Source organism: Lissotriton helveticus, chromosome 8, assembly GCF_964261635.1.
Source record: "Lissotriton helveticus chromosome 8, aLisHel1.1, whole genome shotgun sequence".
Taxonomy (NCBI): Eukaryota; Metazoa; Chordata; class Amphibia; order Caudata; family Salamandridae; genus Lissotriton; species Lissotriton helveticus.
Window position 1 is genome coordinate 134877794 of NC_136069.1, and position 21425 is coordinate 134899218.

General features: G+C 42.4%; 1 protein-coding gene across 2 annotated transcripts in view; it reads right to left on the reverse strand.

The window, feature by feature from the left end:
- Nucleotides 1–4096: 4096 nt before the first annotated feature.
- GAP43 (growth associated protein 43) overlaps nucleotides 4097–21425 on the reverse strand; it is a 257116-nt gene continuing 239787 nt past the window's right edge. For both annotated transcript variants that reach the window (XM_078656725.1, XM_078656726.1), the window contains one exon: nucleotides 4097–4740. In XM_078656725.1, the coding sequence (XP_078512851.1) occupies nucleotides 4652–4740 (89 nt within the window). In that variant the 3' untranslated portion in view covers nucleotides 4097–4651. The remainder of the gene's footprint in view (nucleotides 4741–21425) is intronic.

The window sequence follows — 21425 nt, forward strand, 5'->3', positions numbered from 1 at the left end:
AGGTCAACATTCCATGCAGGACTTACACCAAGTCAACTCTCTGGTGGGACCTCCCTATTGCACTGCCCAATTACCAGGAGGAGACCATTTTGTTCACTGGTCTTGGGGTAGACCTCAATCACAATCTATAGGAGGGAAACAAACCTACTTCTATTAGTGTGTATAGTAGGAATGCCAAAAGGTGCTATATAGAGGAATGCATACGTTTGTCTAGTATTGAGCAAACTCTCTGTCTGCATATAATCTTTCAAACCAATCCAGAGCAGCTACAAACATGGCAATTTTGTAGCGCTGATATCACAATTGCAGAGTATTCCACTACATAGAGGGAAATAAACCAAAATTATTCTTAAGCCAATATAGACACAAAACGTATGCTTTTTGTTCCATAGTAATTCCCCAACACAGAGAAATAGTTGGGATTTTCTTCAGCCCTAAGCAAATGGGGAAAAAACGTTCAACAAACTCTAACAACTAACACATTTTTTAATATCTTTATTTTGCATTTTTTCAATAACAAACAAGAAACACAAGTACAAATATTGTGTTTTAGTAGAACCCATTGTTGCTCTGTCCGGCTCCCTTGACCTGTTTCCATGTCTGATTTGCAACATTTGGTTGTTCTTGACAAGGTCCTTTGATTGATCATGACTAATGTCTGAAGCGCAATAAAATCTGCATAGAATGTGTGTACTTTCATATAGTTCCTTGGTCTTAGGAGATTCCCTAATGTGCATTTTGTGGCATCGTTGCAGAGAACCCTACCATCACATCTGCTCATATCATCAAGTCTTCTACTACTGTTTCATCCCTCCTGGATTTTGTTCTACTTGATATCTTAACCGCAAAATTATGCTGGGCTTATTTCTGCCCATTCAACGTATGGCAATGCATCTCTTTGCCAATTGTGAAGCTAACTGAAAGAACTGATATTGCATTTTCTTGTGCATTGGGCAGACAATAATATCTAATAAATAGTGTTGTGGAGAAAGGGCTATATGGATCCCCATTGTTCAATATAGTTGCGTGGTGACCTCTGTCTAGAAGTCTGTGACCCTCAAACAGGTCTAGGATAATGATGCCTCGTCTACCCCACATTTCAGACATCCTGCAGGCCTACCCACTAGATTTTGCTAAGAATGATCTGTGTCAGGTAAGTGCAATGAAAAAAATGGAAATTGATCCATCTAAATCGGGCATTACCTGAGACCTTTTTCACCATGTTGGAGGCTATTGCCCCATTTTTATCTGTAATCTGATACCTATGTCCATCTCTCAAGTGGCCCTCGCCTTCAATGTAGGCCTGGTTCTGTCTAATTTTGAGGCTTTGTACATTAATGTAATCAGATGGCACCCCATGCCCAATCAAACCAATAACACATTCAAGTCTTTCTGGTGATGGGACTACAGTGCCAAAAAGTATTTTAGTAGCCCTGCCACAGGTGTGCCCAGTTGACAGAGCCTAAAGATATCCACAGAACTGTTCTATTCTAACATCTCCCCAGAGGCATTACAGTGTGGACGTCGGAGGGCTGAAATAATCTTGTTGGACAACCTCTGATACAAGTTTAGCACAACTTATACACAGGGGGATATCGCTTGGCGTTTGGCACGATGATTGGTTATTTGGGCTGGGACTGTGCTTCCAATGGTTTTGCTAGGGCTCTTGGAACACGTAAGAGCATTTGAAGTTGGACCAGGTGTGGAGATTGTGAGCATGTGCCCGGGGCTCTAAAGCTGAGCCTGGCCTTCTGGGGCTGTTCTTGGGAATTTTCTGCTAAGCCTGGTCACATTAGGATATGTATTACAAAATATAAGGTGGCTGCACCTGGGAATTTAATGCTGTGCCTGGACAATTCAGATTGTACTTCAACATATCATATTGTACCTTGGCATGTTGTTGTAAGTTGGCAAAATGGCCATCAATATGGCTGTCTCTACAGTACCCTACTCAAAATATGAAGAGTAACTGAAATTGGCATCAGTCTGATTTAGTGACTACGTTGATTTTTATGTTTGTACTTATAGTCATGGTTTTCTTTAGATTTGCCTGATGCATATTCCATCAATTTGTTTGTGGTAAATGGGGCTAAAGGTGATGTGATGTCACTTCCTGTGATGTCATGGGCAGTCTAAAGTCTGGGCAATGTCACTTCCTTCCTTTGCCCACTTATTTTGATGAATCAACATCCATGTCTCTGCCTGGCTACTTTAAAACGTACCTTCGATGTTTTCTCTTAGTCATTGTTGTGACAAAGACAAAATGCTATTCATTTCTGCTTTTTAAAGAAAATTCATTGCAATTACAGGCTTGATGGAGTAATTGAGACACACCAAGATTTTCAAGTGTGGACATGTAGATAACAGCCCATAGGCGCTCGTTGGGTTCTAGTGCTCTGTCTGGCTCCTGTAGACAAAAGGTAAGGGGGTCATTTAGATGCTGGTTGTGACGGGCAATATTTCCAACAGCCCTCTGCCCTGCTACAGTCAGAGTTGGAGCCAGGGTGGAGTGGGGTAGTGCAACCTAGGAGCTTTGGGGAGTGAGGGGTTAAAAAATGAAATAAGAAACAGCCGAGCAGGGAGGGATGGAGGAAAAAAACAGACGAGTGGGGGCTATCAGGGGAGCAGCAGGGAAAGCACAAGGAGAGATTTGAGGGGAGAAGCAGCACATGAGGGAAAGATCAAGAAAGCACATGCACTCCAATGGAGTGCTTAAAGAAAAACAAAAAAGTAGTTCTCTGAATGTAAGCAGTTGATGGATACAAGACTTCCAATCATAAGAATGAAAACGTCAGCAAAACCTGTCTGTAGGTGGGAAAAATCAGTGTTAGAAGAACCATCCTAAATGGAGTGGACCTTCTGAAGCTATAAAGTTGCGGCTGGCAAGTGGCCGGCTAGAGATTGGCAAGGGGTGTCTGATGGCAGAGCCAGCTGAGGCTTCGGTGTTGGAAAGAAAGTGGCTCTTCCACTCTAAATGAGGCTGAATTAAAATAAGTGGAAAACATAAGTGGAGCATATCGGGGTATACGCGTATTTTCAGAAGCCTACTAGCCAGTTAATGCCACACTATAAAAGACCTGTAAGTTGTCCTTGCTAATTTCCACTAGACATTTTGGTTATCCTCATCATCTGATAATTTTCTCATGGACAATACAATTAGACCCAGAAGGACTTGAAAAAAAATATGCCTTAACAAAAATGAAAAGTTGAAAACTTGAGTGGTAAGAATGAATGATTATTCACAAATTGGGAGACAAGTTATTAATTAGTATGTAGACTGGCTACCAACTTGAGCTTCTATGAAAATTGTGCAATCAGGACTGTATGCTGTAGACACTAGTGCAACAAAACTGCAGCTGAGGTACCCTGTCCAGATTGGAGTATTAGCAGCGAAGGGTAGGAGCCAGGGAGAGCAGGCTGTACAGAGTAGGGATAAAGTAGACTTGGAGAAGGGGTCCAAACTCTAGGGGACAACAAGGTATGTAAACACCATCATCAGAGACATCTACCTCTTTGTCTTGGCTCAGGGGACCATTTTCCAGTTATTGTAGAAATCTGGCAAACCCTTTTGTGGTTACTAGGATGCTACCTTATTGTGCTTGGAATTGGAACTGACCTGGGGTAATGGCTATAAGAATAGGGAGATGGTTGGGAGGGACCCAGCTATGACACAGGCTAAGAATAACATTGTGGTTGTGGGGTTAAATAGGGTTTAGATAGCTGAGGCCAATGTGGTTGAAAAACCAGGCAAATGGTAGAGGGTGGGCTCCAGTGGGGGGAGGGGGTACTTATGAGAGCTAAGTTGGGGGAGCCACAGTTAAAGAGACATGCGCCGGCTTACTTCATGGTCTGGTAGTCTCTATCTTTTAATGAAAAAATTGTAAAAACAATTATTGGTGCAATGCTAGATCTGGTTGAATGTGTCTCACAAGGCAGGTTTCGGGCCACCAGGCAACTTTGGGGCACAAGAACAAAAATACACTTTTTTTCTTCTGCGCACCTCAGTAACGATCCCTATGTCGTTGACTCACACTGCCACAAAATATGCTAATACCGTGTTAACTAAGAAAGACAAGAAAAACTCCAGAGCCGGCAGTTTATACGCTAATTGGCACATTTGCTTTATTCTTTGAAAACAAACTGGGGGTTCCATTTTTTGTTAAATTCATTCCATCACATTGAAGAGGGAGGAGAATAAAAAATAAAAAGACGGATTTGAATTTACTCGATAGATTTGAAAACTCCTAAGGTTAACGGAACATTGCACACATTGTAACAGAGAGAGGGCGAGAGAGAGGTAAGAGCGCGCGAGCGCGCCCGGAAGGGGCGGGAGATAAGAGCGTCGCACGCGTTGGGATAGGAGGACGTTGATACAGTGCAAGAATATCTCCAAAATGATTGGCTCAGACCATACTGTAAAACTTGCCATTGACAACACCAAGAAACACTTAAAATGTTGAAGCCACACTGTTTTGACTGAAAAACTTTCCTGCCTTATACATGTTTTGCCACACAGAGAGGAGGACGGAGGGAAGGGCGTCAGGAGGGGTGGGAGGGATCCACGTGAGGGAGAGGACGGAGAGGGAGAGAGAGGGTTTGGGGATTGCAAAGTCGTCCGAGAGTGGAAAGGGTCCTAGACATTTCATCATGTTCAGGCACTTTCTTGTTCGGCCTTGTTTTCTTCTCCTTTGACATTTTCTTGCTGGGCACTTTCAGTGGGTTTGGTTTCTTCTACGGATTCTGCGGAGGGACAAACATAGAGAAGCATTAGGGTTAAAGGACTATACGAGCAGTACATTCATCACAAACATTATACAAAGTTACTTTCATTAATATGTTTCTGTAATAGACAGGTCTATTATATGTTTACAGACATCTGTAGTTTGATTTATTGTCTTGCCAGTTTTGTGAGGGCAGAAGTTTTATATATCGGGCAATATGCCCCACACCCTAAAATTACAAACTTGCCTTCATACCACAACATTATCACTTGGTGACAACTTCTGGGAGTTGAGTGCCCTGGACAATATATATACACAAGGTATGGTGCCAATTCATTCCACGTAAAAATGCATCAATTAATGGCAGGGGGGAGCAAGAAATTTGCAGAACCTCCCATTTTCCTATGGGTTTATGCCCTCCCCTTTTCTAAACTAAGACCATGATACAGAGTTCCCTGGAATTAAGGCTCATAAATAATGATACCCCGGGGTACATGGTACCCTAAATACTGTACACATTTCCCCTGTTAAATTTCGACAGGCCTGACCTGGCGAAATGTGATGAATAGTGAAGTATTTAGTACACCGAGCGATTACTGAGTGCATTAAACACCACCCAACTAGGAATAGCGAGCCCGATTCACAGAACTAACTTAAGACAAAATCCTAAACCTACTACCATTTTGGTATTCACAGAAGGCACTTACTCATTTCGGTATTCACACAAGTTAGGAGTTTGTTATAACTTGTGTTTCCCTGCTGCTCAGCTGGATTGCATGTCTTGTGGAATGTTGAATGAATAGAACGTTGCTTGGTGTGAATGTCAGTTGAGTGAGGGCTGAGCAGCAGGACAGCTGCTCCTGATGGGGTTTCCTTTCTATCTTAACTAATTAACTTAGTAAAGTAACTTATCCAATCCTACATGAAGTATCCATCTTCTCATTGAATACAACAGAGTTCTAACTTTAGGACTCCTTAATGTCTTCTGTGAATACCGAAAGTCTTAAAGTTAGGAATTTTCTCAGTTTAGGAGTAGTAAAGTTAGGACTTCTAAACTGAGAAAAATCTTAACTTTAAGACTTTCGGTATTCACAAAAGGCATTTAGGAGTCCTAACTTTACTACTCCTAAACTGCGAAAGATCCTAACTTTAAGACTTTTGGTATTCACAGAAGGCATTAAGGAGTCCTAAAGTTAGGACTCCTAACTTCTGTGAATACCGAAATGAGTATGTGCCTTCTGTGAATACCAAAATGAGTAAGTTCTTTCTGTGAATACGTAAATGGTAGTAAGTTTAGGGTTTTGTCTTAAGTTAGTTCTGTGAATCGGGCCCTACAATCCCTGCACAAATAGGCCTTTGTGCTGGGGGCGGAAAATACCAACCACCTCATAATAGGGGCCCAAGTGATATCATTCCATGAAACTGGCAAACATTAAATTACATCAACATTATTTGATATGGTTTTTTAAAAGCACCAATATGTTGCCGTTCTGCCACTTCAGAGCGCAATGCTTGTCATGCATATAAGGATTAGTTGTGACTACATGTATGTACCATATGCTCAGTACGGTTGGTAGAAAGGCCCTGTTTGTCAGTCATTGATGCTCAGCAGCAGGTAGTCATAGATATATTACCTTCCCTGCCGAACAGAAGATCGGTAGCAGTCTAAATACATCTGGTGGGCAGGGGGAGAAAGGGAGGTGTAGTGGGAGTGTGAAAGGATGGGCAGGGGGTGGAACGTGCAGGATTAGCATAGTCTGGAAATACACGTCATTTGGACCCCCTGGAATGAGTGTTCGACCATTTCCGCGAAGGACATTTCATTAGTTTCACCCAGCCTTACAAAGCTTATGCTCAATACAGCAGGCCTCGGATAGGGTGGTGAGCCAATGATAAAAGCTGTAAGACTGATTGGTTTATTATGAAAAGTTATGTCCGATACCAGTGCCTAAAAAGAAAGTGTGTCCTCATGTAACGTAACTGGTGCTATGTAAAGCGCTCTGATAACTGATTCGGTTCGGTTCTAGTTCGCGCTATAAAAAACTCTAAAAAAAAAAAAAAAAATTGTCCTGATCTGTTTATAATACATGGGATTCTGTAATCCCTATCTCTAATTTCTTTATAAGCAGCTCCTAGTGACGCACTCAGTCGCTGATTATAACGGAAAGGCGTCAGAACTCGATTGTGATAAGTTAGTACAGTCAAGTTTAGATGACACAGTGCCTGCTGCCAATGCAAGCAGCCAGGTGAAAGGCAGGTCAGGCCATGGAGCAGCTGTTTGAAGCAATGAAAATGAAAGGTTGCTTTTCCTTCTTCTGCTCTATTATTCTAGCTTACAGTGACTAGCAGAAAGAACATGATAATTGTTTGCATTCCTTAGATAATTATAGAAAGCTAGACTCTTTCTGAATGTTTTTACAATTCTGAGTCACTGCAGCTTTTTTTTTTAAACTGACTTGTATTTAACTGTTTCTAATATCTTTTTGCAACAGATATCTAAACAGGTTTTTGATGTGTTTAATTAGACACTACAGGTGTACATTTTTGGTCGAGCCTGCGTAGTGCATGCACTGCCCAGCGGGCATGCTGTATTGAGGTAGGGACTTGAAGCTCCGCCCACTCTCCGCCCACATTTTTGATTGGCTTGTGTCATTGTCCACTGTAAACTGTTGCTGTTCACTGGTCAAAATACTCAGTAGTCCCTCCTTAGTAACGCCTTGTCTTTGTAAAAAAATAGCCTGTAAAGAGTGCTGCAGCAACACGTGTCCCCATCAATTGGACAAGTGCAACCAATTATTTTCCATAACCTTTATCCAACTTCATACTTGTCTCCTGTGACCAATTAATGCAATCTATTGAGAAGATTCACTCTTCTTTTACGAACACCCAGACACAAAGGTGATAGGATGTAGTGAAGATTACAAACACATCTTCTTTGATTAATTGCATAGAGTGTGTTTCAGGTCCAAGAAAAAAACACACCTATTGTTGTTCTCTGCTGTTTGATTTTTACTGTTCAACAACACTATAACATATCAAATAATCCCTTTTATGAAATAAAATTCTGGGCTTGAAAAGCAACTGTGTATGAGTTGTAAAATGTTTGCCCACTCTCCCAAATAGGGTGCCATGGTTATGCACTGGAAAAGAGCGACCACATGTCTCATAAGATGGTTCATACTGAAAACACCGCACATGGAGCACTGGTGAAGAAACTGAAGTGTAGCCTGCTTTATAAAAAGTGCAATGCAATGACTGACGTGCTGAAGCATAACATGTCACATAACATTATCAAAGGAGCTCACAACAATTACAAATCCTCCAACATATTTTGCACTCAAAATACTCGTGTTTATTTTGAAAGTAATTCAGACCACAAGCTACTGTTGAAGCACCACAGCTGTACTTAAAAAGAAATGCGGCAGAGCCAAATAAAAAAAATATATATGTAACCAGGATGGAAAGATGGAAATAAAAGACAGATACTTTAGTATGCTGGTGTGATTCAAATATGACTCTGTCCAAACTAATGGCAGTAGAGTAGGTAATTGAAATTTAAGAAGTCACTGCTTACAAGGAGATGGAAACATCATCAGACTATGTAGCCTTACGGCTAGAACGGCCGACCTCGAAGTAGGGGAACCGGGGGGCATATTATCAAGGACGGGCGATACATTATCGCCGCTTTTATCGGCAGGAAACTGCAGATAAAGCGGCGATAATGGGCTTGATAATATGCTCTATGGAATTCATATCGAAGCCCATGTTAGATGTCTTCACATCTAACATGGGCTTCGATAGCAATTCATAGAGCATATTATCAAGCCCATTATCGCCGCTTTATCGGCAGTTTCCTGCTGATAAAAGCGGCGATAATGTATCGCCCGTCCTTGATAATATGCCCCCGGGTTCGAGTCTCAGCTATGACGCTCAACATCCTGTGATTCTGGGCAAATCACTTAATCTCCCTGTGCCTAACAAAAATGAATGGGTCCTTGTGTAAAGAAACTGGCGCTCATGTTAAGTGCACTGATACCCAATATCTTCGGGTCTAGTTTGCGCAATATAAAACTCTAAAAAAATAAATTAAAACAATTAACAAAGGGTTGCGTCAGAGCTGATGTGAAGGTATTGTATTATTTACCAATAAAATTGTGAAAAACAGTTTTATGTTTCAGGTATTTGACATAGTGCAGACCAAGCTCTTAGAAGATAGGTCTGCTCTAAGAGAACATTTGAGGTCTGGCTTGACAGTTCAGCTGTCTAAAGAGCTATTGTTACCAATGTTTCAAACTATGCATAGAATGTACTTTGGTACCACCCAGAGGATAATTCCTTTCTCACCTCGGGCAGCTGGGGAATCATTCCACCTTCCAGGAAGTGCTTCAATTACAATTCATAAGGAACTCTTTTACATCTGGAAAGTATGCTCAATTTTCACAATGCATGTGGCATTTAGTTCTTTATCTCCTATATGTATTCAATACAAAAAGTAATCCTTATTTGCTACTTTTTTCCCAGCATATGCAAAGTCGAATAATTGGCTTTCATTTGCTGAACAACACTTGTGCATGTAACACATGTAAATAGCATTTGTGAATGTCTATTTTTTTTAATCTATTAGCACAATAAAGACAGACCTATTGGCTTTACTAGTATTTGTTATTAAAGCATAGGATCTCTACTTTTGGTAATGGAGTGTAAGGGCTCTGGGATCCAGTTGAGGATGGATTACAGAAGCTACGATGTGTTGAGGCAGGGGGAGGGTGAAATTAGAAAAAAACTAAATTGCAGACGTCTAGAATCACTTCAACAACAGTGCACAGGGAAGACTACAAGAGGCCAGATAAGCAGAAAGGATATGGTAAACTCCCATACCATATCTCTTTTCCACAAGTACCAATGAATACGCCACTGTGTCCGATGATCTGGTGCAGAAAATAAAAATGTTAGGAGCTCCTTTAGGGTGTGGCATGAAAACCGGCGGAAGTCCCATTCCGCCATTCCTGAGGATTTCAATCCTCATTTAAAAGGGGGCAACTGCTTGGTTTCTCACGGTGGGCCCTGAGTTGGGAACCTTCATCCGGTCATCTGACAGAATATTGCTGTAAAAAATATTGAGAACCAAAATATCAAATGGTAAGTGCACATAGGTAGGTATAAAGTTACTATTCTTAACTCCACACTTGTGTACCTTGACGATATATGCATACTCAAGGTACATATATGTGCAGTTAAGTATGATAAAACTTTGCTTTCTCATAGAAGCTTATCTTCACAATATTTTTGTCCTCGATATACTTGACACAATATTTTGTCCACGTGATATTTTTTTGATATTTTGTCCAAACAATAATTTTCTGCGTGCGTTCGCCATGAGAGTTATTACAGTCCCATGTTCGAAAATTATAAAAATATTCCTAGCATCCAGAGACAAAACTATGCAGACTTTTAGATCTAGAATCAGCCTTTGGCTTGTGGGCTTTGAATCTAAAAAACTAAAATGATGCCAAATGTTCTGATACAACAGCAGGCCTGTTTTTCACCTAAAGTGCTCCCGCCTTGTTGGCAGGAACAAAGTCAGCTAAAATGCTTCAACACAGCGGTGGGGAGCTCATGATAATGCAGGGGCTCTGCCTGTCCAGCCGCTCTGTTGCCTTTTGACCAAAATCACAATGACTTGGTACCTTCTACTGGCAAAAACCTTTGGCAGGCTACAAATAGCCTTTTTCACATCATAAAATATCCAGAAGTATATTTTCTGCAGCCCAAATGGAATTCAGCCTGCTCTACAAATATTTATTGATTGATTGTGAGTAGCCCCACCCCACACGGTGCCTGGATACCCCTCGGGGTGATTAGTGTGCTCTGCAAATACTGATTGATTGATTGAATTCATGAGTCCAGCTTTGAATCTGTCACTGTCATTGGTTTCTAGAAACTTTTTGGTAACACTGAAGGTCGTACATCTTCCTATATACCAGGTCATTGGTCTGCAGGAGCAGATTTATGACTTCATTTAAGGATTGGTCTTCCTGTGTCACAATGTACTGAATCAGAACTTGTTTATACGTCATACTTCTGACTATCATGACATTTTCAAGTTGTGCTCCCTCTTATACAGCAGGCTGACAGCCCTTCCCACAGACAGCCAAGTGGACTGGAAGGCCGGTGGGTATAGGTCAGTGCACGAGTGGTCAACTGTGCTATGAACATGAGCTATGTAGCGCCTTCTGAGTGGTCAGCCAGTGACTCTGGGAGGGAGCATCTACAGCACAGAGATGTCATCCAATCACTCTTGATTTTGCAGTTCATCACCTTTCGTCATTATCAGAGATTGTCTTGCTTACTTAAAACCATGAGATCACAAAAATCAAATAAGACAGTAATTCATGCGAACACATTGTTAAAAACCCGGTATTTCATCTACAGTAAATGATTCACGGAAACAACTAACATGTTGCCTAATCCAAAATGTTGCCCCTGACCTAAAAGCAGTGCATAAAAAGCTCCCCATTGCATAGCACACAAGTGGAATGGCTAGCATCTGTATGCATACAAGGCTGGTCTGCAGCTGGTTAAACATCTGGATCTCATTCTCAACAAAGGGACAAGACATTTAGGTCGATCATATTTTAAAAAGTGTAAAAGAATATAAAGTGCATCTGTGTCTGAGCTGACCATCCGAGCACGTGTGTGTTGTTTTTCAACCAAGGGCTTTGACTTGATAGGGGCTTGGGGAGTAGTGAGTGCGGGTGGTGCTCAATGCAGTGAATCTTCAAAAAGCTAGTCCTGGCCTTGGGTCCAGCTGGCCAACCAGGCACATGACCAAATATTTTTTGGGTCAATGTGCCATATTTGCACCGATGAAAAATGTTTCATTAAAAGGTGAAAATATTGTCTTGCTAGGTAATGCAGATTACTTTACCTCACCACTGCATTATGAAAAGGCACGGTAGCTCCCACCAAAAAGTAGGCTGGCTTCCCAACAGGTATTAGCTACTGCACAATTATGCAAACTTCAGAGGTGATGGTTGGGAACTCCCTCTTCTAGAAGATAAGGTGATACACTTTTCTCTTTCTTGATAAAAGACCACACTGTGGAGGGGGCCTGCAGTATCTCGCCCATGGACGGTGGCACGGCTGGATAAGCATACTGCATCTCACCTGTGAACAATGACATAGCTACATAGGCATGCATTGTCAGAGCTGTGGAGGTGTGCATCGTCTCACCCATGGATGATGATTCAGTGCATAATCATACAATGTCTCGCCCTTGAATGGCACACCATATCTCACGAATGGATGATGGCAGAGCTGTGGGGGTACACAGCATCTCAACCATGGAGGATAGAACAGCTGCATAAGCTAGTGTCTCACCCATGGATGGCGCAGCTGCAGAAGCACACAGTATCTTAAGAATGGATGATGGCAGAGCTGTGGAGGAATACAGCATCGTGCCCATGGAAGATAGAACAGCTGCATAAGCTTACAACTTCTCACCTATGGAAGATAGAGCAACTGCATAAACTTACACCATTTCACCTATGGAAGATAGAGCAACTGCATAAACTTACAACATCTCACCCATGGAAGATAGAGCAACTGCAAAAACTTACAGTATCTTGCCAATGGATGATGATACAGCTGCATAAAGTTACAGTGTCTTGCAGAGGGGTGTCACAGCTGCAGAAGCACACAGTATCTCATGCACAGATGACGGCAGAGCTGTGGAGTTATTCCCCATCTTACCCATGAATGTTAGCCCAGCTGCCAAAGCTTACAGTATCTCACCCATAGATGATGGCACAGCTGTAAGCATAAACTAAACCGCCCATGGTTGTGGCGCAGCTGAATAAGCATACTGCATCTCGCAATTGGACGATAGCATAACTGTGAAAGCATGCAGTGCTGCAGCTGTGGAGGATGGCTCAGCTCTGAAGGCACAGAGTATCTCACCCAGGGATGATGGCAGAACTGAAGAGGGATACAGCATCTCACCCATGGGTGGTGACAGCTATGGAGTCATACAGTATCTTGCCCATGGAGGATGGTACAGCTCTGAAGGCATAGAGTATCTCACCCAGGGATGATGGCACAGCTATGGAGGGATACCGTATCTCATCTTTGAATGATGTTGCAGCTCTGGGGGCTTTGAAATCTCATCGATGGATGATGGCAGAACTGAAGAGGGATAAGCATCTCACCCATGGGTGGTGACACAGCTATGGAGGCATACAGTATCTCACTCGTGGAGGATTGTACAGCTCTGAAGGCATAGACTATCTCACCCAGGGATGATGGCACAGCTATGGAGGTATAAGGTATCTCATCCTTGAATGATGTTGCAGCTCTGGAGGCTTTGAGATCTCACCGATGGATGATGGCAGAGCTGAAGAGGGATACAGCATCTCACCCATGGCATACATTATCACCCGGGGATGATGGCACAGCTGCAGAGGGATACATGGATCTGCAATGTTCCATATCAGGAGCATTAAGCTGAGTGACAGAAGCAAGCCACCAGTGGTAATGACAGAAGTGTCAGTTCAATAAGTGCAAAATTTAGAAATATTTGTATGATGGCTTGATGCTTCCGGTGAAGATGTTGACTGTGTGCATATTTCTTTATTGGTTCCGCAATCACAGAAAGATCATTGCCCTGTTATCTATGATCCTCAGATCCCATAGCCTGAAGAGGCAATACTGATCTTTAAAGAAAAAAAAGCTGCACAAAACATATTGCAAGTACAACCTTTCATTACAGACTCAACTCTAGCTTCTACGAGAAGTTATATCCGCGTTTGCCCTGGTGGTTGACTGGGGTCTTTGCAGTGCGTTTGCTTGTTCAATTAATGGCTCGTGCCAAAGCCCCCAGTTACCTCAACAATCAATCAAGTGGAATCCTGAACAGATTTGCCAATATGCTACTAAAGCAAAAGCTGGTTGAATCCACGCTGGCCCGGCGGTCACTGCCAATTTACTGGAGAAGCCATTAGAAGCGAGAAACAAGAAGCCATCAATTAGTTTAGGTTTAAGCACCGAGCAAGAGCGGGAATTGGGGCAGGCCAAAAGCTGTCTTTTAAAGCTGGTTCAATAATCGTTTTGTTGCTTGTCTTATTAGAGAGAGCCATGGGGGATCTTTTCAATCAGCAGAACCACTGGGAATGGAATGTGCAGCCCAGACCTCATCATTCCCCTAAATCACCACACCGGTGGCCTACCACTGTCTGGCTGATGGATGTGAAGTGCAATTAACCATCCAATTTCATTCCATCTTCGGTCCAGGCAAGGAGACGTATCCTCTCTAACTATGTTAGTTAAGGCGAAGGATCAGGGCGAGATTGCAAGGCTGAAGAGAGGAGGGAGAAAGCTTGTGCAAAACAACCAGTAAAAAGATAAGCCATTTGTTATGTTTAGTAGTCACAACAAAGCCTGACACTTATGCCACAACAGTCAGTCACACTCAGCACAAATGCTCAAAGCCAAAAATTACCTCCATGCCCCATCCCCCAAACTCAAGAATGACTCAAAACACAGATCAAATTTGTGGTAGGGTTAATTTTATGTTTCCGCTTCTTCCTCAATCAGAAGGCGTGCATGTCTGAAGGAACTACCATTACTGCTTGACTTCACTAATTCAACTACCTCTCCATAAGCCTTACAAAACGTCATGCCTCCCATCTCCAAGAGATCCAGATAGGAACATGAAGATTGTAATGAAGAAGAAACAAGGACTCCATCAGGCAACCTCCAAGTCACCCAACTTGTTGCTGGTCAACACATGAATCGCTTATAATGCCCGCTTCTACACCCACAAACACATCCTGTGGCGTGACATGAATGCAACTGTACACCTGCATGATATTTAATTGAGCATTCAACAAATACTTCTCAAAACAGATCTCCAAAAAAGCTGCAGTTGGAAAGGAGAGGGAAGCGTCCCAGAGCAAGGAACAGAGATTTAGAAATCCATTCCAAAGTCAACCCCTTTATGTTCACATACCTTCTCACCAAAACATACATTTTCTGAATTAAACTGTGGACTCGCCCTTCAAAGCCAGAATCACCCCCAAAATTGTTGGCTATAAAAGTCTGTTCATTTATTTATTAATTAATACGGGCAGTGTAAGAAAACTATGCATTTTGTGGGGTCTTCTCTGAATGTTTTGAATTTATGGGACTGCATTGCTGCCCTACTTCGACTCTGGGCACTGTGAGTCAGTTGAATAGTCTTGCACAGTATGTGTGTGCACAACCCCTAAAACATCGTATACAGGTGGCAAACACCAATAGGCTTTTTTGACGTATAGATTGGCCCATGCTTTATGTCCTCAAAGTCAAGTGCTTGATGTCGGGTGCCACATGGTCTTACACCACCCACATCTGGGATGTAAAAAACATAGGACACGCTTAAAGGCAGGCCTGTTACTTGGTAGCTTAGGCCTTCGTATCAAAATGCCAAAGCAACACTACATTTTGAAATTTAGGGATTAAATCTGTGTGTAAGTAAATCACATGCATGATCAAGGCCCAGCTGCAAACTGTGCAGATTGGAAACATTCCAGTTAAGCTCACTCTATGTTTTGAGATGTAAGAGCACCTGGAATGCCCTGCGACATGAGGAACTTTTGCAAACATATACATGTCGAGTTTGTGCAGGGTTTGAGACTTTCGCTTGCAGAGTACATATTAGTCATATTCAACTACCTCCATTTTGTCACATTATACTGAATACTGCAAATCTAATTAGTTAATTAGAGTTGTACTAGCAATGTTCCAGATATGATTCCTAGAATGGTGGGAAGTTCATGCCTCTTAAACTGGAACTTAATTGGTCAGTTCAAGCAACCGGGAACCCTCCGGCAGAATAGTTTCTTGACCTTCCTTTGAAAGCAGAGATGACCATCTGCAGAGGATTTCTCTTTGAAGTAGAGAAAGAGGCAACTGATCAGCCTGATCCATCCCAAAATGTGTGTTTACAGGGCCCAGAGACCTCAGCAAAAAAGTTTTGCTTTTGCCATCTTGGAACAGTGATTTCTGGGAGGCCTTTTACATTAAGTCAAAGGAAGCACTGAAAAATTGGGGGTGAGTGAGATATTTAAAGTGAGAGACTCTAGCAAGTAGTCAGACAATTTTGATGTTGAGCCCTCTGTTCTTAGATTGGGTGTCTTATCTTGCACTGGACTATCCCTCAGATGCATCAAGCATACATTTTGCGATTCCTTATTTGCGAAAAATAAGGAATCGCAAATAAGGAATCGCAAAATGCAATGCATCAAGAAATAGCAAAAGAAATTGCGATTTCTTAAATTTCCTTAATTGCGATTCGCAAATTGCGAGTCGCAATTAAGGAATAACTCCCCATTCATTCCTATGGGCCTAGAAGCCCGTAGGAAAGAATGGGAAGACAATATCAATTTGCAAATAGCGATTCGCAAATTGAGATTGCGATTTCAAGGGTGCAGGGGTGTCCAAAGGACACCCTGTTGCACCCCTGAAATGGATCCGTGCACATATGCTGCGCACACACACGCCCTTAGGGCATGTGTGTGCGCAACATGAAACTTTGAAAAATGCACTTTAGTGCATTTTTCAAAGTTTTTGCAAATTACCATGAAGTTGTACTTCACGGTAATTTGCGTGCCCTACTAGCGAATTCGCAATTTTAAAATCTGTCATGCATTGCATTTAAGGAATCTCAAGTTGAGATTCCTTAAATGCAAATAATCGCAATTTAGCGATTTCTAAAATTGCGATTTTTGCATTTGGGATGATGCATCCCAAATGCAAAAATACCGCTCGCAAACGGGCAGATTCTGAGAATCTGCCCCTTTGCGAGCGGATTTTTGTTTGATGAATCTGGGCCTATATTCCCAGACTGGATTTCGCAAATTGCCTGACTAAATCCTGTATTTGTAAAGCAAGGACAATTCACCCCTAAGGTTCTCAAGGCGCTGGGGGCCATCGGGAAGATTAAGTGAGCTATTGTCCAGAGTCACATGAGGCTGAGCTGAGTTGCCACTGGGGCTAGGGATCGAACCGCGAGCCCCACACTCTGGAGTCAGCCACTCTGGCCGTTGTGTCACACCTCTCCTGCTCACCTCCCGCATGGGCTAGAGAGGAGTGGACTTGGTTTAATGCTCTGCGATGGTTTTGTTGTGTAGACCTCTGCAAGTGTGGCCTACCTGGAGGCTGTTTAACCAGAATGGAATTGAGAAGTGCTGGGACACCTCCGGACTGTGACCTGAAGATTGAGTCTACCCCCTACCTCCTGAAACTGAGACTCCTAGACACCTAGAAGTGGACTGCAGGAAGCGCTCTGGTGAGTATCTGCATTCCAACTATTTCCTTGAGTGGAATGTCCACCACAAACTGGCAAGAATGAGTTGGGGGCACTGAACATAGCCTTCCTGCAGATTTAGACAATCTGCAGAATTGAGGACATGTGCTGTTTAATTTAATGGAAGGGAGCGGACACTAGCCTGCAAGATAACTGATGCAGGTCCAGCTCTTCTAGCCTGTGTGGGGCTGAGTCGCTTTAACATAAATGGTGTCTCCATTCAGTACAAGAGCAGCCTCTTGTGACCACTTTTGAAACCACTCTCTTGCAACATAGGTTAGGCATAATTGTTTTCTGAGTATCTCTGAACATTTTCTTGAAGAAATCATAACTCTTAACAGCATGAATAGTATTTTGTCATTGCGGTGTTAATGTTTTATTGATTATTTTTTTCTTCTCTCAACTAAAGTGGTTTGTGGGATTTTAAATGATTAGTTTTCTGGGCTTAATGTTGTTTTGCTGCTGCTGAATTGTATTAACATTTTTCCCCAAGGGAAGCCTGTCGCTTGAGGTACAGCCACCGAGAGTACATGCAGAACCCTGCTTTTACCTTTTTAGGTCGAGCATTCCAGACCAGCCCTAGGACTTGTTTGCTTCCGCTTAGGGACTTTTTTTCTGTTCAACTACCTCTATTTAACTGTCTTGATAGAAAACGACCAGCAGAGGTCAGTAAAATACCAGAATCACTTTAGCATTCTCTAGTTTCTATTCCATAGAAATTGTCTTCCACGAGCACCCGTAGACAATCATATTTTTTTCAAATCTTCTATTTTCAGTGATATGACTCCCGAAGGCCCTGCTTTTATATTAAAAACCGAGCTTTGGACTATACCATTTCCCGCTGAAAGGCAATATTTCTCTCCATGTGTTCCCATCCTTCAAATCTTGAAATAGGCAAGCCAGTGGGCATGATTGACATAGATCTTGTGGTGCTAAAGGTGGATATAGAACCGCTAGACATCCTATTCTCCCACTCCTATTAAACAGCGGAATGGATAAATCATGAATGTTGTCCATTAACAAGAGTGGAAGCATTCTGCATCTGACCCTGCCACCTCCTGTTGATCCCTGCTGTCATACGCCACCAGCTGGCAGTGGTGCTACAACTGCCATTCAAAATAATAATCTTTTCCATTTTTTGCACATGTGTGAGCAGATGCTGTCAAATATATTATGCATAAATAATGTATATTTTTGTCACTCAATCAGGATTTATAAAGCGCGGCAAATCACCAGTGACGGTCTCAAATTGTGGAGTTGCTAGTTGCTTAGCGGTGCTCTGCTCATTCGAAAAATCATGTCTTGAGCCCTGTTCTGCATCCCCAGAGGGATGCGGCGTTCCTGAGGTGCAGGGGAAGGACGTTCCAGGCTTTGATCGCCAGGTGAAAGAAGGAGCATCATCCATTGTTAGATCGGCGGATGCGGGGGAGGGGTGTCTGCAAAGAAAAGGGAGGTGGATCGCAGGTGTCTGGTTGGTTGGTGGAAGGTCCTTTGTTTGTTGATGTATGATGGTCCTTCATCGTGGAGGGCTTTGTATGCGTGGGTCAGCATTTTGAGCTGGCATCTCGTCTGGATTGGGAGCCAGTGTAGCATCTGGACGTGCGGGTGATGTGAATTCATCTGGAGATGTGAAGGATGAGTCTTACTGCTGCGTTTGTATTGTTTGTAGTCTCTTTAGGAGGCGGTCAAGTGATTCCAATGGTAAGAGTATTACCTTAGTCCAGCCTGCTGGCCACGAGGGCTTGAGTGACGGTCCTTCTGGTGTGGATTGGGAGCCAGCTGAAGATCCCACGGAGCATGCCTAGGGTGGTGAACCAGGGGGACAAAACTGCATTTACCTGTAACTGCATAGATAACTTGCTGTTCAAGATGATGCTGAGGTTGCGGGCATGGTCTGTCGGGCTGGGGAAGGGTCGAGTTCAGCAGGCCATCAAGTGTCGTTCCATGGGGAGGTGTTGTTCTCAAACATGAGGACTTCCCTATTGTCCAAGCTGAGTTTTCAACAGTTGTCCTTCATCCAGTCCAGTCCAGTTTGTGTTTCTAGTAATGTAATATGAATGGAGGTTACGTATTCTCTTTCAACACATTCATTTTTTGTTAGATTGCACTGCCTTTTGGACCCTCAGATTCCATTTGAGATGATGCCATTTCATGACATTGCACCTGAGAACATTTCATTCCATGGCATTCCAGTTTGGATGATGTCATCCAGTGATAGTATATTTCAGAATATTTCATTAAAGGGCTTTCCATTGAAATACATTACTGTCATTCCATTCGAGAAGATACTGTCCCATGGCATTCCGTCTGCAAGTTTTCCAGATTGTCTAAGAAAAGAAGATTTAATTCCAAAGCATTCCATTGGATTCAAATCATTGACATTCCACGTGGGGATATTCTACTGCCTAGCATTCAACTCTGTGACCACCCACTCAAACAGTCTTACTTCCTTTTTAGGTTGAGCATTCAAGACCTCTTGTATATACTGTAGTATATACTTATATGTATGCCTATACAGCAGAGGTCAGTAAAATACCAGAATCACCTTAGCATTCTCTAGATTGCAATCCATAGAAATTGTCTTCCCTGGGCACCCATAGACAATATTTTTTCAAATTTTGTATTTTCAGTGATATGATCAACGAAGGCCCTGATTTTATGTAAAAAAGATAGCTTTACACTATACCATTTCCCGCTGAAAGGCAATATTTCTCCCCAGTGTTCCCATAACTGGCATTCAACGCAGTTGGTGCTTACTTTCCGTCCATGTTAAAGAACAGTAGATGTCTCAGCACCCAGGCTAATGTACTTTCAAGGAGCGTAAGATGGCCGGTTTGAAGCGTCTCGAAGCATTTTTCAACATATGGAGCTTACAAATAGATTAATAGGTTGTCCAAGTTGCAGACAGTCATGCAGTGTTTCCTTCTCGTCTGCATTTCCCTCTGACATTCTCTGTGGAATTTCTCTTTCTCAGCATCTCACACAATGCTCTGCTCAGACTCCATTCCGCGCAGCGCTTTACCTCTACATTCGTCTTCACAGCACGTACTTGTTAACGCGGGGTTTCTGGTCTCTAGTTACCTTACCAGATCCCTAATCCTGTCGACTGAATCGTTGGTACCTGTCATTGAGTAAAAGACAATCTACTACTAGGTTAGTCAATTTGGAAATTAAACCACTCTAAAGAACCACTTACCACTGGGAAAGGTTAAAAAGTTTTAATTCAAAGTCAAAAGTATCTGGAGATACAAACATCTCAGAATAAGATTCAAAAGGTATACAGGTATTAATACAAAAAGGTACTCTCTAAATATCCTCAATCGGCAAAAGGAAATTATCAAAACTATCTCAAAAAGCATAAGTGTTGCAAGAATCGCTGTGAGTTGCAACCTGAGAGTCATTTACAGAAAGGAAAAATACAAGTTAATCTGTCCCTACACTAGACTAAGTGACATCCCTACTTAACCAGATCTTTACCTAAAAAAGGTGTCAGCAGTGGTGACTTCCAAAGAAGATCACACACTTCCCTTAGTCTTTGTCTCCAAATTGAAGTCTGTTAGTTCTCTATCTGCCTACCCATCCGCTCTCTTAGGCTCCTCAGATCATCTGCTCTAACTCCACCCCGGGGTGCTATCCCTAATACCAAATCACATTTCCAATAGGAACGCCCATGTCGACGCCTCTCACGTGGTGCAGTTTTGAGCGGCAAATTCCGTCCTGGTGCTCCTCTGGACTCTTCATTAAAGTTGACCTTGCTTCCCAGGCTTCTCTCCGTCCAAGCGGTACCCCCTAAAATTCCTGAAGACTCCTACAGGCCTGTGCCTGGCACTTCTGAACAAGGGCCTATTCATTATTTCTGATTTAAGTTCCCCTTGCACCTGCAAACAGACACTCTCTCGGTAGGCCCCAAATTCCAATCTCTACCATATCTAAGAGTCATAAAACATCTTGTACAGACCTATCGTTCGTGCTCTGTGCGACTTCTCCTTAACGAGCTCTGGCAGATCAAAGAAGCAACTTTCTCTATTCAGGCCTACTAAAATTACATGAAACGGGCCTCTGCAATATGCACATTTAATTTCTTTGTTTAAACGATATTTAACTAGCACACATATACTAAAATATAACACATCTATGTAAAACATATATTTCAATACTATGCCTAATAATACATTTGCACTCAAAGGACATTAGAATCCACGTCACTAAAAGTGTAGCAGCATCTTTCGTTTCTTGTGAAATGCCATGTGGCCTACACATTTTCATGGTTTGCAGAATTACATTTCGTTTTCACTTAGTCATCTAACGAGTGACTCCAACATCATTTTAACATTTCTACAACCTCTACATTAGTTTCCACA